The sequence below is a fragment of the Misgurnus anguillicaudatus genome, chromosome 1 (genome assembly GCF_027580225.2).
Source record: "Misgurnus anguillicaudatus chromosome 1, ASM2758022v2, whole genome shotgun sequence".
Taxonomy (NCBI): domain Eukaryota; kingdom Metazoa; phylum Chordata; class Actinopteri; order Cypriniformes; family Cobitidae; genus Misgurnus; species Misgurnus anguillicaudatus.
In genome coordinates this window covers 4,875,109-4,890,905 of record NC_073337.2, presented here as the reverse complement: position 1 = coordinate 4,890,905, position 15,797 = coordinate 4,875,109, and the positions used below count along the sequence as shown (strand labels likewise).

The window sequence follows — 15,797 nt, the reverse complement described above, 5'->3', positions numbered from 1 at the left end:
TTAGTACAAGTTTATAAAAAAATATGACTTTAAATAATAAATTGTTTATAATAAACACTGCAATATTACATAAAAAGAGATTGGCAGTTGTGACTTCATTGAAACTTTAATAATCTATTGTGTACTTTTAAAGGTACAGTGAACTGTTTTGAACCTCTAAAATGTAACTGGTACAACAGTGTTCCTTAAGATACACAATAGGTCCCCCAAAAGGTACAACATTTCAATGTGTTGTACAAAAATGAACCTTTGACAGTACCACCCCAAAGACAGATAGCTACAGTTGTGTACAATTTTTTTTATAGCTTTTTTACAGTGTAAGTATGTAAATATTTAAAGAAAGAAATTTAGGGAAGTTAATTGAGTGATGTGATAATATTATTTTTAGATGTATATCTGTCCCCAAACAGAAATAGAGTAACACTCTTCACAGAACTTGAGTTAAATATTTAATTTTTAATATAATGCTGCTTAAACTTTCATTTAAAATATTTATGTATTAATGTAACACATTAACTTCTTTTAAATATTAATGAAAACACTTCACAATAAGGTGGTATTTCTTAACATTAACAAGATTAATCAAATCTGAAAAAAGATTTTTCATTGTTAGTTCATGTTAGCTAACAAATTTACGGTACATTCACACGGGGCGTAAGCGTTAATGCTTCCCATTCACCGTTGCATCAGTGCCTGACTGTGATTGGCTGTTGGTCACGCTTCAGGCAAGCCTTCCGTCAAGCGTTAAAACTTTCGCCCCGTGTGAATGTACCGTTACTGTACTAATGTAATGTTTTAGGCATGTTGACATACCTTGCCATGTGGTTTTTGATTTATTTGTTTTCATAATTTCCAGTTGAAAGACGGCGACGATACAACATCAACTACAGAATCAAGGAGCTTGGAACGCTGATTCCCAAATCAAATGATCCGTGAGTTACAAATCTAACCGGATTCACACAATAACAGTCAGACTGAACTCCATCAGACTGAGATGGGCTTATGAAAAGATATCAAAAACACACAGAAGTTGAAAGCTCATTTTTCAAGGAAAGTACCTGAGAACAGACCGCCATCTGAATGATGCAAATGAGGTTCAGGGCAAAATATGAACCATTTGAACTAAAGTTGAAGTATAATGCAGACAGGTAGGCCATCGCCTGGCTTAATTGAACTTTTTATCGAATTTAAATGGAAGTCTACCGCTGTCACCTTGCCATTAGCGCAAGATAAAAGAGATTATTAGCTCAGATCAGGCCAACATCTTATTATTGCAAAGAAAGAGACAATTTCACCACACTTTTCTCCTTTTTAAAAAGTAATGGTATCAGGAGCGGGCGCGCTTTACCTCAGCTTCCCGGGTTCAGTTTTTTTTTTGGTCTATTTCGTCCGACACCTATTTTTGCTCAGGGATTAATTTTGCCATACAAGGGGCCACAGAATGGACTTTTTTTGCAGACGTACTTAACTATTCCATTAAAATTCCCATTCAAAGGCAAGCTAATGTCCGAGAATGAATAATTGGCCATGTAAATCACAGTTTCTCCTGGAGAAAAGGAGACCCTTGTGAGGCTTTTCTCTGTGTGTGAAAGTTCTGCTGATGCAAAGCCGGTGTTGAGAAAGGTTATCTTTTACGTTTCTCCGGCAGTGATATGCGCTGGAACAAAGGGACGATTCTCAAGGCCTCGGTGGAATACATTAAGTGGCTACAAAAAGAACAGCAGCACGCCCGCGATCTGGAGAGCCGACAGAAGAAACTGGAACAGGCCAACAGAAGACTTCTGCTACGAATCCAGGTAAAAAGAACAACCGAACAAAGAGAAACGTGCTATGAGATGGTTTGACAATAAGGTAGAGATGGACAAGATGGTTATCACAGTATGCAAAGGAAAGAGATGTAAGCATGCGGTGAGAAAAAGATGGTCTTATGGGTACAACTAACTTTCCAAGCTACATTTCATTTACTTCAAAAGTAGTCAGAAAAGAGAAAACATTATTTATTGGGGACAACATCTTGATAAATGTGTAGTAGCAAAATGGATTCCATTAGCTCTAATTACCAAAGCAAAGATCATGGGTTTGGTCCACAGGGAATACACATACACTCTCAAAATTTTTTTAACCCAATGTTGGGTCAGTTGGGTCGAACCCAACCCATTGGGACGTAATTTAACCTATGCTGGGTTGTTTCTACCCAAATTGCTAGATTCGCTGTAAAACATTTGTTGGTTCAATTTAAAGTTACATGGTTGTCCTGCCAACGTTTAAAAAATCTTTTCCTGCCAACGTTTAAAAAATTATTATTAATTTAACTCATTCCTCGCCAACCGTTTTTTTTTAAAGTTGCCCACCAGCATTTTTTGTGATTTTCACAAAAGTTTCACAAAATGCCTTCTAGGAACATTTTCTTCTAAAAATATATAAACATACAAATATATCAAATGAAAAAACAGACCCTCTGCTTTGTAAACAAACTTTATACAAACAAGCAAACAAAACGGAGAAACTAGATAACTCGTCAATGGTGGGGAAAGAAGTAATTTAATTTTTAATTTTCACAAAAGTTTAGTACCTTCCACAAATGTTTCTTCTTTAAATATACTGTATAAACATACAATATATTTAATGAAAGAACAGACCCTCTGCTTTCAAAAAACAAAAACAAAAAACTTTTAATCATTTGTTCTCTTTTTATCACCTCTCAGGTTATGTTTCTTAAAAAATAAAAAAATTTAAGCAAAAGCTGAGATAATTGCATTTTTGTAAAGGACGTTTTTTAGTGATCAGATTCAGAGCGATCCTCAGAACATACACCAAGTTTTTACTGTTTTTCAATCAGTGGGTGCTTAAGCTTTTTTTAAGTTGGGTAAGAGCGCCACATAGTGGATAATATCAGAAATATACATTGCCATAAAAAATTCATCAAGGAAGCATCTCTCTTAGATAACTCGTCAATGGCAAGGAAGGAGTCACAATTTTGAGTTTATTTAACTTAAAAATATTAGTTAACTCAAAAAAGTTGAGTAAAATTGTTGTTTCAACTAATATTTTTTAAGTTAAATTAACTACAAGTCAATGTCGCACACCTGTAGGTAATCGGCAGGTGCGTAGGAGAAGACAATGAAGTCCAAATGTAGACACAAACTCAAAAAATCCCCCACACTATCTGCTTGCAAAAATGTGTCAACGATTGTTTCGATCGTAAGTTAAATTAACAAGAAATTTTAACTCCTTCCCCGCCATTGACGACTTATCTCATCAATTAAGAGAAAACGCTTCCCTGTAATGACCCTTCCCTGACGAGTTTATATTTATGGCAATCTATATTTTATGGCAACCAGGTAACATACTTTTTTAAGTTGAAACAACTTTTTTTGTTGGGTCAAATATAAACATAGGTTAATTTAAACCGAGCAGAAAAGGCTATCGCACTGCTTTCCTCCTTCTTTCCCATGCTTTTGGACACAGCATTCTGAAAAGTTTAACTATTTTCAACTGGCTGCGGCTCCGACTATCTATTTGACCGTGCGTCTACATTAGAAAATAACAATGAGTAATATAGCTTTTTCAATTGTTAATGCTATGCAATACCATTGTTTATGTTAGTTCATTGGACATTAACTAATGTTTGGATTTTAAAATGTATTAATGCTGAAATGAACACTAAGATGAATAAATGTTGTAGAAGTAGTTCACTGTTAGTTCATGTTAGCTAATGCATTGACTCGTGTTAACAAATACAACCCTATTATAAAGTGTTTAATCCATAAAAATAAATCAATTAAATATAAATTGATACTAATGTAATTGATATGAAACTTTAAATAATTATATAATTTAATCTAAACAGAGAGCAGACACTCTTCTCTGTGCAACTGAAAGTACGGCTCATATTGATGTTTGTAACCGGCTCTCTGTCGCAGCTTTGAAGCATGTTAGCTTGAAGTAATTACCTGATTAATAAAAAGCCAGCTACAGTTTCGTCAAGAGATGAACGGGCCTGAAATTAGATTATGAGGGCTAATAACCGAAGAGCCGAGCTTCTCGTCTGAATTTATGCATTGCATTCTCACAGTATTGACATATTCGTGAATCGTCTTCACACATGCAAAGACACGGCAATTAGCCCTGAAAGTAATTACCCCGAGGCTCGCTATCCAAAAACTAATGCTAATAATGCCTCAATTGAGTGTCTGAAGATACCCACATTGAGAGGCAACGCACCAACTCATTTAAATTGTCTCAGCTACATATAATGTGTGGGAGTAATTGCAAAATATGAAACAATGGTGCTTTGCGTAGACACTTACAAGAGTCTCAGGTTAGAAGCTGAACTGGTTTTGTGGCTGAAGGCAATGTTTCCTGGATAACTTATAAGAGGCATGCTGGCGTTCACAATATCATCATTTACATTTATATTTGTCAGACGTTTTTATCCAAAGCGACAGTGCATTCAATTTATACATTTGTTCTCATTCCAATTGAATCCATGACTTTGGTGTTGTAACGTGGAGAAACAAGACAGTTGAAGATTTATTAAACGGAAAGGTCCAGGTCATCACTAATCTACATGCCTGCCTGTGTTTGTATGTTTGACAGGAACTCGAGATCCAGGCTCGTGCCCACGGCCTGCCCAGTATGGCCACTTCAATGGGAGCTGTGGAGGTTTCACCTCACCTCCTAAAGCAGCACCAGACCCAAGTGCCCATCCAGGCGCCCACTCAGCCCGCTCCGCCACCCCTTTACCCTCAGGATGACCTAAGCAACCCTGAATACGTCCAGCGGGCACAATTGGTCGTTGGAAACGGTGGAGAACCGAACGACGGCTCCACCACCTTCTCCGCCCCTCTGTCTCATTTCACCGACTTCTTCAGCAGCAGCCTAAAAGAAGAACAACGACTAGATGAGATTCTGATGGACGGCTCTCTATCGCCTTTCGGCACAGACCCGCTTCTGTCCGCTGGGTCGCCCTCCGTGTCCAAAGAGAGCAGCCGAAGAAGCAGTTTCAGCTCAGAGGAGGCAGACGAACTCTGACCGTCCGTAGACGACCTCGTATGTTTTTAATGAAGTGTAACTGACCTCCCGTTTTCCATTGGATTACAGAGATGATGGACGACACGGCCATCTTATGCCAATGTTGAGTCAGACACATCAAAAAAGGGAGATTGACTGATCTACTGACATTGATCTACTGTACAGCCAGTTGAAGTGTATGAAGACAAAAAAAAAACACTGGTTACATACATACACTGGATTATTAAATGTATATTTCTAAAAAAACAAATGGCATTGTTAATATGGACCAGTTAGGGATCTTTTGTGCCTTATCTTACGCTGGCTAACTTTTATACTTTTGACACTGGACGCAATGCAAATGTTATTATGCCTAACATTTTTCTACATAATGTATTTTTCCAGAAACATATTCGCTCGTGTATTTATGTTTGTAATCCCTGCATTTTGTACAATAAAAAATAAATACAAAAATGACAACGTTACCAAATCTTAAAGAACAAGTTACCGAATAGCCTAATAAGTCCCTTGGGGTCAATCTTACCCCCAAGCCACTTTTATTTATTTAAAAAACATGGTTCCCTTCATCTCAGTGGAATAAGATTTGTGACTTTTCCAGATTATCTGTCAAGATTCATATAAAAAACTGGGCTTGATTCTGTTGTTCTAAAGAGGTGTAAAAAAATTCACCAAAAGAGGCCTTTTGGGGGTAAAAATTACCCCAATTGAAATGAATGGGAAATGCAAAAAAACAAACTTTTTTTCTTGTTATTCATCAAATAAAATCAATGCATTCAGAATAAATCTGAAAATTTTGACACAGAAAGGTAGGCCTGGTACTAGAGCACAAATGCAATATAGAAAAGACATGCGCGCGCACACACACACACACACACACACACACGCGCACGCAAAAACACGCATGCACACACGCGCACACATTTAGTCAAATTTCTGTGACATTTTGTAAAAACAGACATTTCAAAATGCATCAAAAACTACAAAAAATATATAAAAATCTATTTATATAAATGTTATTTTTAATGTCCTTTCTAATGTTTATATAAACATAAATGCACAAAATGTTTGACTAAAGTATTGATGTTGAGCAGTTGTACATATCCAGTAAAATGAATGAGTCTCTATGGGCATCTGCTGGTCAAAGTGATTTATTTCCTAAACTGTAACCATAAAACTGCTTTTTTCTAAACAGCAAATGGTCGAATTCAACACATAACATCTAGATCAATATCGAAAAACAATTTAAATCAAATTTAGATTATAATTTATGTGAAATATTTCATAAAAAATTGATATTTTACAGGCAAGCTAATGGTGTAGTTGAGGAATTGAGTGGTAAACAGGTACAAAAGTACTTCATATCTCCCAAAACACAGCATTATTGTATAGAGGGGAAGTAAACAAAAAATATATATATATTATTTTTATCATTACAAATGTATATATTTTTTGTAATCACCCTTTTAATTTCTGGGGTCATTTTAACCCCCAGGGAACTCTAACGTATACAGAAAAATAGGGGCTAAATATAACTTTGGGTGTTTGTGAAAACACAATAAACCCATTTCAGATAAACCCAACATAATGTTTTTCATTTGTTTTCCTATTGCAGGTCCATCAAAGCTCTTAAAATTCAATGTCTATTTTCTGTATCAATTACTCTCATCACAAATACCTGAAGTATTTTACTGCTTGTTAAACTTCATCTTAACAATAAATTTGGCCATCTGAAAAACAGCACACCGTCAAGTATACAAGAATCAGTGGGTCAGCTCAGATTTATCCTCTCCTTACACACAGACATCATCCGAAGCAATAAAGACCCAACTGATGAGATCCAAACTGAAGTACCGCCCACTGGCCAGCTGAGGGTTTGATTGACATGTTGATTGGCCACTGATGAGAACGACCTCCTGGCCACTAATGACATGGAAGAAACTTTAATTATACGTCAACTGTCCTCAGAACAGCCACAAATACTGAGAACATCCGCAGAAAGAAATCAAGCACACAACTGGCAAACCAAATCCCGGACTAAATGAGTTTAACACACGCAAACACTAATGATCAGAAATACTTCTGCTACAACATGCAACACGTCTTGCACAAGCTGCTCTGAGCCTCTTTTAAGTCTGGTTTATTTAAACTTTTATTTTTGCCTAGTTTCGATTCCTCAGAATAGTCAGCCTTCTTAAGAAACATTTCATTAGCAGATATTATTTAACCGAAATGGAAAATGAAATAACACATTAATAATACAACAAACACTCGCGAGCGAGAAAACATGTCAATGCATTTCGGCAGATAGGCCGCGCTCATCAAAGCCTGGCTAAATTAATGTTTGAAAATGTTATTAGCTTATAACGTTTCTCTGTAATGAAATCGAAAAAGCTTCGACTCGCATCTCCGTCGCAGGCGCAAAATAAAATTGAAGTGCCACGTGATTATCGAGGACAGATATTCAGACTACAAAGAGCCGAGTGATGTTTACGCTTAATTGGCCAGAGCAAGTACCAAAAGTAAATATAGATTTTCATTAAATTACAAACATGAAGCAGCCTCTTTTCCAGCAGCGCAATTCCTTATTTCCTAATTCCAGCCACTTCCAAAGTACTTTTCTTCTGCAAACACAGACCTTATTTATTTCAATATGGACAATAAGGATTACATTTTGAGGGACAAATATTATGTGTAGTACAAAAGTGAAATCATACCATCTTCCATGTGTTATTGCATATTGTATATGCAGAGAGGATGAAAATGAGCCAATCTCACAACAAGGAGATCTTCAGATTTTGTGATTAGATGAGAAACTGAAACTTGAAAAAAAATTAAGAAATTAACTAAAACTAACTAAAATGATTAAAAACATTTCTGTTAATTGTGATCAAATAAAAATATATACACTGTAAAAAAATTCGGTAGAAATTACAGTATTACTGGGTATTACTGGCAACTAGCTGCCAGTAACTTACTGTAGATTTTACATTTACGTTATTTACTGGCAACATTTTGTTCAAAGTTAAATGAACATGAAACATTTTTAGACTTTATCTTCTACAGTAAGTTACTGGCAACCAGCTGCAAACGTACAGCAACTTTTTTACAGTGTAGGTGTCAATTTTATCTGAAGTAAATGAACAGCACCATGAAGTATACAAAATGTTGCCTAAGCAAAAAATGAAATAAGTTTAAGTTGAGCTAAACAAGCTAAACAAAATGACAAAAGCTTATAGTAAAGTCAATATAAATTAAACTAAAATTAACATAAAAACTACAAATATGACAAAAGCTAATTCAAAATATTAGTAGACCTATAAAAACGCAAATAACTCAATGTGTGCAATAGTTGATGCTATGATGTTTGGTCACCATGGTTGAGATCCATACACTGATTCTTGATGTTTGTGTGTCTAAATAGCACGTTGATTTATTTATATGTGCAATTTATGTCTTAAATCTGTCAGAATTATAAACTGATATGATATCTACTGTAGATCTGTACATCATTAACAGAAAAAAGATGCTGTTGATTGATCAAACACTAAATGCATAAATCAACTTACTATATGATAATCTTAAGCATCATATACTAACCACCACTGTGATTATTACATTATTGACTGCTATTTACCACAACAAACGTGCTTTAAACAAGATGTAGCAGCCAGAGGATAAGCTAGCAAGCTCAGATTTAAGAGTCCAACTACAACAATCACTGATCACCATAATGGCAATGTTAAATGAAACAGAACCTAAACCTAATAAGTGAATATTGTTTTCTACAGCATGTTTTACAGAACATTCAGAAATAATGATTTATAACAGTTAGAAAACAAGTAAGGAATAATTGATGACGAGCCATTGAATTATAAGAAAATAATGCACACCCAAGGTGCAATGCGGCACGACGCGAAGCGGAGTGCCATTACACCGCGGGTGTGCATTATTTTCAAATAATTCAAAGGACCGGAGTCAATTATTCCTCTTATACCACGGCTACCACAAACATTGCTCTGGTGCCTATTTTTAAGACATTTGACAAGTTAGGTGTGCGGTTATCAGAAATGAATGCATAACCACGGAACATTTCTCAGCCAATCAGAATACAGCATTCAACAGACCCGTGGTATAATAAAATGTAACATTCATCTTACATTCACACAACAAACAAATGTTCTTAAAACATTAACATAACTCGTCTAGAATTAAAATTAATGGGCTTTCTTCAACAAGAAAAATATACTTTTTGCCAGGTTTTTATAGACATAGAAAATATTGTTTAGGGCAAGTTGTGTTTTTCATTGGCTCAAGTTATAAAATATAGATTTGAACTATTACCCTATATTTTTCTATTTTTTAGTGAATGAAAACCATTTTTTTTTTGTGTGTAGATGAGACAGTAAAACCTTAACATTTTCAGAAATTGCTAACTAAAAATGAAGTTGAAACAGCAGCACCACGAAATACATTTTTACAGTGTAGGTGCTACATAGCACTTAAAATGGTTCCCCTATGATTACGAGCCAGTGAACCACTTTTAGTGCTATTTAGCACCATTTCTTTTTACAGTGTAGGCCCCCGGTTTCACAGAGCTTAAGGTTAGTCCTAGACTAAAACACATGTTTGAGCTGTCTTAACTGAAAATAACCTGAACATTCAGATCTTAAAATATGCCAGTGTCATTATTTGGTCTTTTTCTAATTCGTGTTTATAAAAGATGCTTATAAACATCTTAATTTAACTAAGGCCTAGTCCTGGTTTTAGCTAAACCTTGTTTGTGAAGCCATGCCTAAATCTTCTAAACCCATTTTATCCCTGTAATTCACACTATTTTATTTAATGTGATATGCAGATGGCATTAACTTACATTTGGGATCCAGGAGGAATATTATCACCTGTTCACAATTTGTTTTTCAGGCTCTTCTGTGTCTCACCAGCAGATGGCAGTATCAGACTGAATCTTTATATTGTATGCTGCGTGGTCTGTGTGTTGTTCTCCTAAAGCAGAAAATCTATTCATAACAGATTGATACTTCATTGATTTCTATAATATAGAAATTCTATTGGTTGTTCATAAAGGTCTTATGTATTAGGTTTTCCTGTGGCTTAATACTGTAGGTACGATTGCATAAGTCATGGGTTTGATTCCAGGGAACACATACAGTTTGGTGATAAAAGTAAACTGTAAGTCACTTTGGATAAAAGCATATGAGGGATGCATATGTAAATGTTATGCACATATAATAATAGATGCAAATATAATTTCTACTCTGATTTAAGCCATAATGCAATGGAGAGATTTTTTTTCTTCTCTGTGCAAACTAAACTGTCTGAATGGATGTCAATAAAAACCTTTGGGTGTTCCTGGTGAAAACCTGAGACACATTACATGTAAACACATTCTTAATGCGTTAGTATGTTACTTTATATAACATGAATATAATAAATGACCATATAGTAGTAATTACAGTATTTGCTTATAAGTCACATAGTGACTCTCAACATCAACAATACTGTAAGTGGCAATTTTGGCTTATAAGATGTGACATCATCATAGCAGTAGGGAGTGATGTCACATGACCCCAGGTAGACCCCACCAACCAGACTCTGATTCTCTTCAATGCCACACGTCTAATCAGACTTCCCATAATCCTCTGGGGCTGAGCCTCCATTTTGTATTTATGGGACCACACCCAGAATTATCTGACAAAGTCCCACATCACCGGCCGGCGAGCGCAGAATTAAGGACAAAGCACAAAGAGATGAAAAAGCTCACAGCTGGGGCAGCGCTATAAAACCCCTGAATGTGATTTCCAGAGATCGTATGAATTGAAGCAGATGCCAAAACATAACTTCAAACAAATTGACTTCCAATTATTTAGACGCACACTTCCAGATGTGGTGCAGATGCAGTGGGAGGGAGTGGAGGTATCTCAGCCCAGCGCTGCACTTTATTCCACAATAAAGATGGGGTACGGTCGAGTGTGTTTTAAATCATTCGGATCAGGCCAGGATGTTGAGACGACCACTGCGGATGTGGAGACGAGAGTGTGTCATTAGGACAAAGTGAACAGAGTTCCAGACAGCCATTAATAGACAAGATCATTTACACACAGAGAAGAGAGAGAGAGAGAGAGAGAGAGAGAGAGAGAGAGAGAGAGAGAGAGAGAGAGAGAGAGAGAGAGAGAGAGAGAGAGAGAGAGAGAGAGAGAATTTGGAGTAGTCATCTAAGAAAGACATTTCTTTAATGCCAATACCTCCATGGTGAGGACACTTACTGCTTTACATTTCTAATATGTATACTTAAGTGCATAATAATTTATATGTTTTAATTCTGTACATTTACTAGCATATGTGCTGGCCCAAAATCCTGTATAGCATGGTTCCCAAATATTGTTTTAATTCAATGATTTTAAAAATTAGGCTTAAGATAATTTACTCACCACCATGTCATCCAAAATGTTGATGTCTTTCTTTGTTCAGTCGAGAAGAAATTATGTTTTTTGAGGAAAACATTCCAGGATTTTCTCATTTTAATGGACTTTAATGGACCCCAACACTTAACAGTTTTAATGCAGCTTAAAATTGCAGTTTCAACGGAGTTTCAAAGGACTCTAAACGATCTTAAACGAGGCATAAGGGTCTTATCTATCGAAACGAATGTCATTTTTTACAAGAAAAATAAAAAATATACACTTTTAAACCACAACTTCTCGTCTATATCCGGTCATGTGACGCGCCAGCACGACATCACGTAATACTTCATCAAGTCAAAAGGTCACTGATGACGAATGCGAAACTACACCCCAGTGTTTACAAGTGTGGAGAAAGAGGACCGTTCCGACGTTGTTGTAAGTGGAATGATAATAATTAATGTCTTTGTGCCAGTTTATTGTTTAAAATGGTCCGCAAATGTGCATTTCATATTTGTAACACATGACCTTTCGACGGCATTACGCAATTACGTGAGGTCACGCTGGCGCGTCACAGGACGGAGATAGAGGAGAAGTTGTGGTTTAAAAGTGCATATTTTTTATTTTTCTTGCCAACAATGACAATCGTTTCACTAGATAAGACACTTATGCCTCGTTTGAGATCGTTTAGAGTCTTTTGAAACTGCAATTTTAAACTGCATTAAAACTGTTAAGTGTTGGTGTCTATTAAAGTCCATTAAAATGAGAAAAATCCTGGAATGTTTTCCTCAAAAAACATAATTTCTTCTCGACTGAACAAAGAAAGACATCAACATTTTGGATCACATGGTGGTGAGTAAATTATCTGGATTTTTTAAAGAAAACGGACTAATCATTTAAACAAAAATGCAGTAATAGTCTAAAAAAATTAAATATAGATTAAAACTATCAGCATGATGTTCTCTTCCCAGTTCAAAATCTATTCACTAAAATTAAAATGTTAGGTAGAGTGTAACTATATACACCAAAAATGATTATTTTAATATCTTTGTAATGTAAACAATCATAAGAAAAATCCAGTCTTAATTTAATACAAGTATTGGGTTCCCCTGCTCCTCCTCTCTATCCATAAAGGGGTCCTTCGCCTGAAGGTACACTTAAAAAATTTGCTGTAGTTATGTATCTGATTGCCAGTAACGTTCTGTAGATTTAAATGTATATTATTTACTGGCAACAGTTTCTTCAAAGTTCAAATTAAAATGCAAAGCATTCCGGGAACCAGAAATCATCATCAACCTTTTTCTGTTTTTTTTTCCTTCAGATTTTGGTTCCCAGAATGCTTTGCATGAGGCCGTTATTTTAGTTTAATTCTGTAAGACTTGTTAATGTTTAATGTTCATTTAACTTTTAAACAAACTGTTGCCAGTAAATAGCATACATTTAAATTTACAGTAAGTTACTGGGAAACATCTGCCAGTAATTTCTATATAAATTTCTAACAGTTTACTGAAGACCTTTGCTATAAGATATTTTAAAACAGAGATGGTTAATCATGTATTTCTGAAATAACACACACATAACTTTTAAGGTCAATATTCTTAAAATGTGCAAAGCTCAGCTGGATTAGATAATAAAATATATTACACTATATTCTAATGAGAGTCCTAAAATCCTAAAATCCATTTAATGTAAAGAAATGAGCATGTTTTAAGGTTTTGCACATAATTTTGAAGAAATGCTATGATGTAAAAGAAGAAATAAAATGTGTGACATGACTATGCTCAATCCTTTATACAAAACATCAATTACTATATGCGTTCACTGAAGCACCTCCTCAAATCATGCTGGACTAACATGGATGATTAGATTTGGAAATACATTAAAGGTGCCAACGAATGCATTGAAATAATCTGTTGAATTGTTCTCTAATATTTACATAGAAGGTTTGTGACTTTATTAAATGCAAAAATTATCCAAAATGTCCATTTACAACCATAGGATTTGTCATTTGAATTAAATAATCTATTTTGCCTTATTTGAAAGGGTCATGAATAATAATGTTGAGCTCTGCTCCGATTGGCTCTGCTCTGAGGCTCATGCCAGTAGCTCACATTAATAAACAGACCTTATGGCCCTATTTTCAAAATCTAAGCACACACCGCACAGTCTAAAAGGGCGTGTCAGAATCCACTTTTGATAAGTTGACGATGAGAAAAATGGTTTGTCTTTAAGGGTTGTTCCTATTCTTGTAATGAGTAATGGGTGTGTTTTGGGTTTAAAGGCAATAAACCAATGAGAGTCTCTCCTCTCATCACCTTTAAAAGCCACTTACGTTTGCGCCATGCCGATTTCCTATTTAGATGATGGAATTTGTAAACTGAAAAACTAAGGGGAGAAAGAAGACCACCAGTTTAAGATTGCGCATTTAATCGAATTAAAAAAGCATTTTCAAAAACATTCCAAAACTTTTCGACCCCACAGCCATTGAACAGAGATGTGAAGCAGCCAGTATATCTTGAAATCACACAATAGCCTTAACCGACACATATCTAAATCTGAGGAACAATGCTGTCAGATTCTGTGACCCTGTGGGAATCCTATATATTTTCTATATGCTTAATATCTAGAATGACCTGTGCAAAGCATTTATTTCATTATAAGCAGTAACGGGGCGTTCAGAGAGGTCGAGCTGGGAATTCTGTAAGATTCCTCAGGGGCTCTTTGCCGGACTATGCTAATCTGCCGGCGATCCGTCAGTCAACCTCTGATAATCTGACTGACCTTGGCTGAGCAGCGATTGATTTGTAATTCAGACTAAGAGCCACAGGTCCAGAGCCACGGTTACAGACTCTTTCTCCATCTTAAGTGCTGCAGGGAAATAGGCAGAAATGAGAGATTAATCCACCTGTGTGTTTTCCTGAAACTAGACAAAGTGCCACCAACACTCTCTGTGGTATTAAGCAGTGCGTGCATGTGAAAGTGCATAATGCACGTGTACAGTATCGCGGTGTCGGGTTTAGCTTCCTGCGCTGAGATAATTGGTGCCGTGCGGGTTGGCCCGTTTGACCACGACCGTGTGCATTATTCATCTCTCGGCCTGCAGCCGGCCACCACGCCCTTTGGAGATAGACTTATATATTATTTATAGGTAATTGTTTATTAAATGCAGAGTCTTGACCCTATTATGCCTATTACAGCCTGTAGAGTATACACTTACTGTTTGACCATATTCTGAAGATGTGATGTGGGTCATATAGCTGTGCTGCAAGAAAGAAAGAGAAAGAGAGATGCTGATGAAGAGGATGATAAGAAATGAGGAAGATGTATGCCTGACAGGTGCAGGATCATATGGGAGTCAAGAATACATATTTATGATTGAGAAATAAAGCTGCTTTTGTGAGTCATTTGTTTAACTTTGGGAGTCAGGCAAGTTGGTACGCAAGAGCTTCTGTACATAAAACTAAAACAATGTCCTTTTATTAATCTATCACACAGTATGTTTTTAAGAAATAAATTACATGAATGTCAAGTAGTTTTTCTTATATTGAAAATATACATATGAATATATATATATATATATAAGATAACAAACTGTATATGAATACAAAATTCCCATATGAATGTGACCTGTTTAAACAGAGCTATGTCTTTCATTAGTGTGTTCAATTGCAATTTTTTAAAACTCAGATTCTTGGTTAGAAAACTAACCAAATATATACGTAACATGTAAATCTGCAACATTGTGTAATGTGCAATATGTTGAATTTGTGTATCTGTGAGATACATTTCATTCCTATGGTTGTCTATACGTATATATAGGGGAATGACAATAAAGCTGACTCAACTTGATTGTTACTGCTTAAAATTAAAAAATGCTTTACAATGCCAATTTGACAGATTATGTTTGTATAAGAGTCATGCAGGTTGGGAGTTTTCGCACATTTAAATAAAATGTGACCCTGTCTGTGAAAATATAAAGTTTATAATCTAATGATCAGATTAGGAGCATAAACGTTTGATGGGCAAAGATTAATTGTGATTAATTGCATACAAAATAAAAGTGATTTTTAGCATAATATACAAGTGTGTGCTGTGTGTAATTATTATGTATACACACACACTGTTAGACTTAACTGTAATTTCTACAGTTACTTACCACAAAATGCCCAGTAAAATCCATCATTTTCTTTTACAGTTCATTACTGTAATATGCATTGCATTATGGGTATTAACATTTAATTTACAGTGATTTACTTTATGTTTTGAATTTGCGGTAGACTGCTGCAAAACAACAGCAGTACCCTTACGAAAATTAACCATGGTTTTACTACAGTTAAAAACAAAAAA

The 15,797-nt window shown here is 35.5% G+C and overlaps 1 protein-coding gene across 6 annotated transcripts in view; it reads left to right on the top strand.

Annotated features, from left to right (window-relative positions):
• Window positions 1-5,830, top strand: part of tfec (transcription factor EC) — a 57,824-nt gene extending 51,994 nt beyond the window's left edge. For 2 of the 6 annotated variants that reach the window (XM_055191290.2, XM_055191289.2), the window contains exons 6-8: window positions 857-932; window positions 1,649-1,796; window positions 4,600-5,827. In XM_055191290.2, coding sequence (XP_055047265.2) covers window positions 857-932; window positions 1,649-1,796; window positions 4,600-5,034 — 659 coding nt within the window. In that variant the 3' untranslated portion in view covers window positions 5,035-5,827. Of the gene's footprint in view, window positions 1-856; window positions 933-1,648; window positions 1,797-4,599 lie in introns of all 6 variants that reach the window. The other 4 variants (XM_055191287.2, XM_055191292.2, XM_055191288.2 and 1 more) reach the window with 4 other exon arrangements.
• The last annotated feature ends 9,967 nt before the right edge of the window (window positions 5,831-15,797 follow it).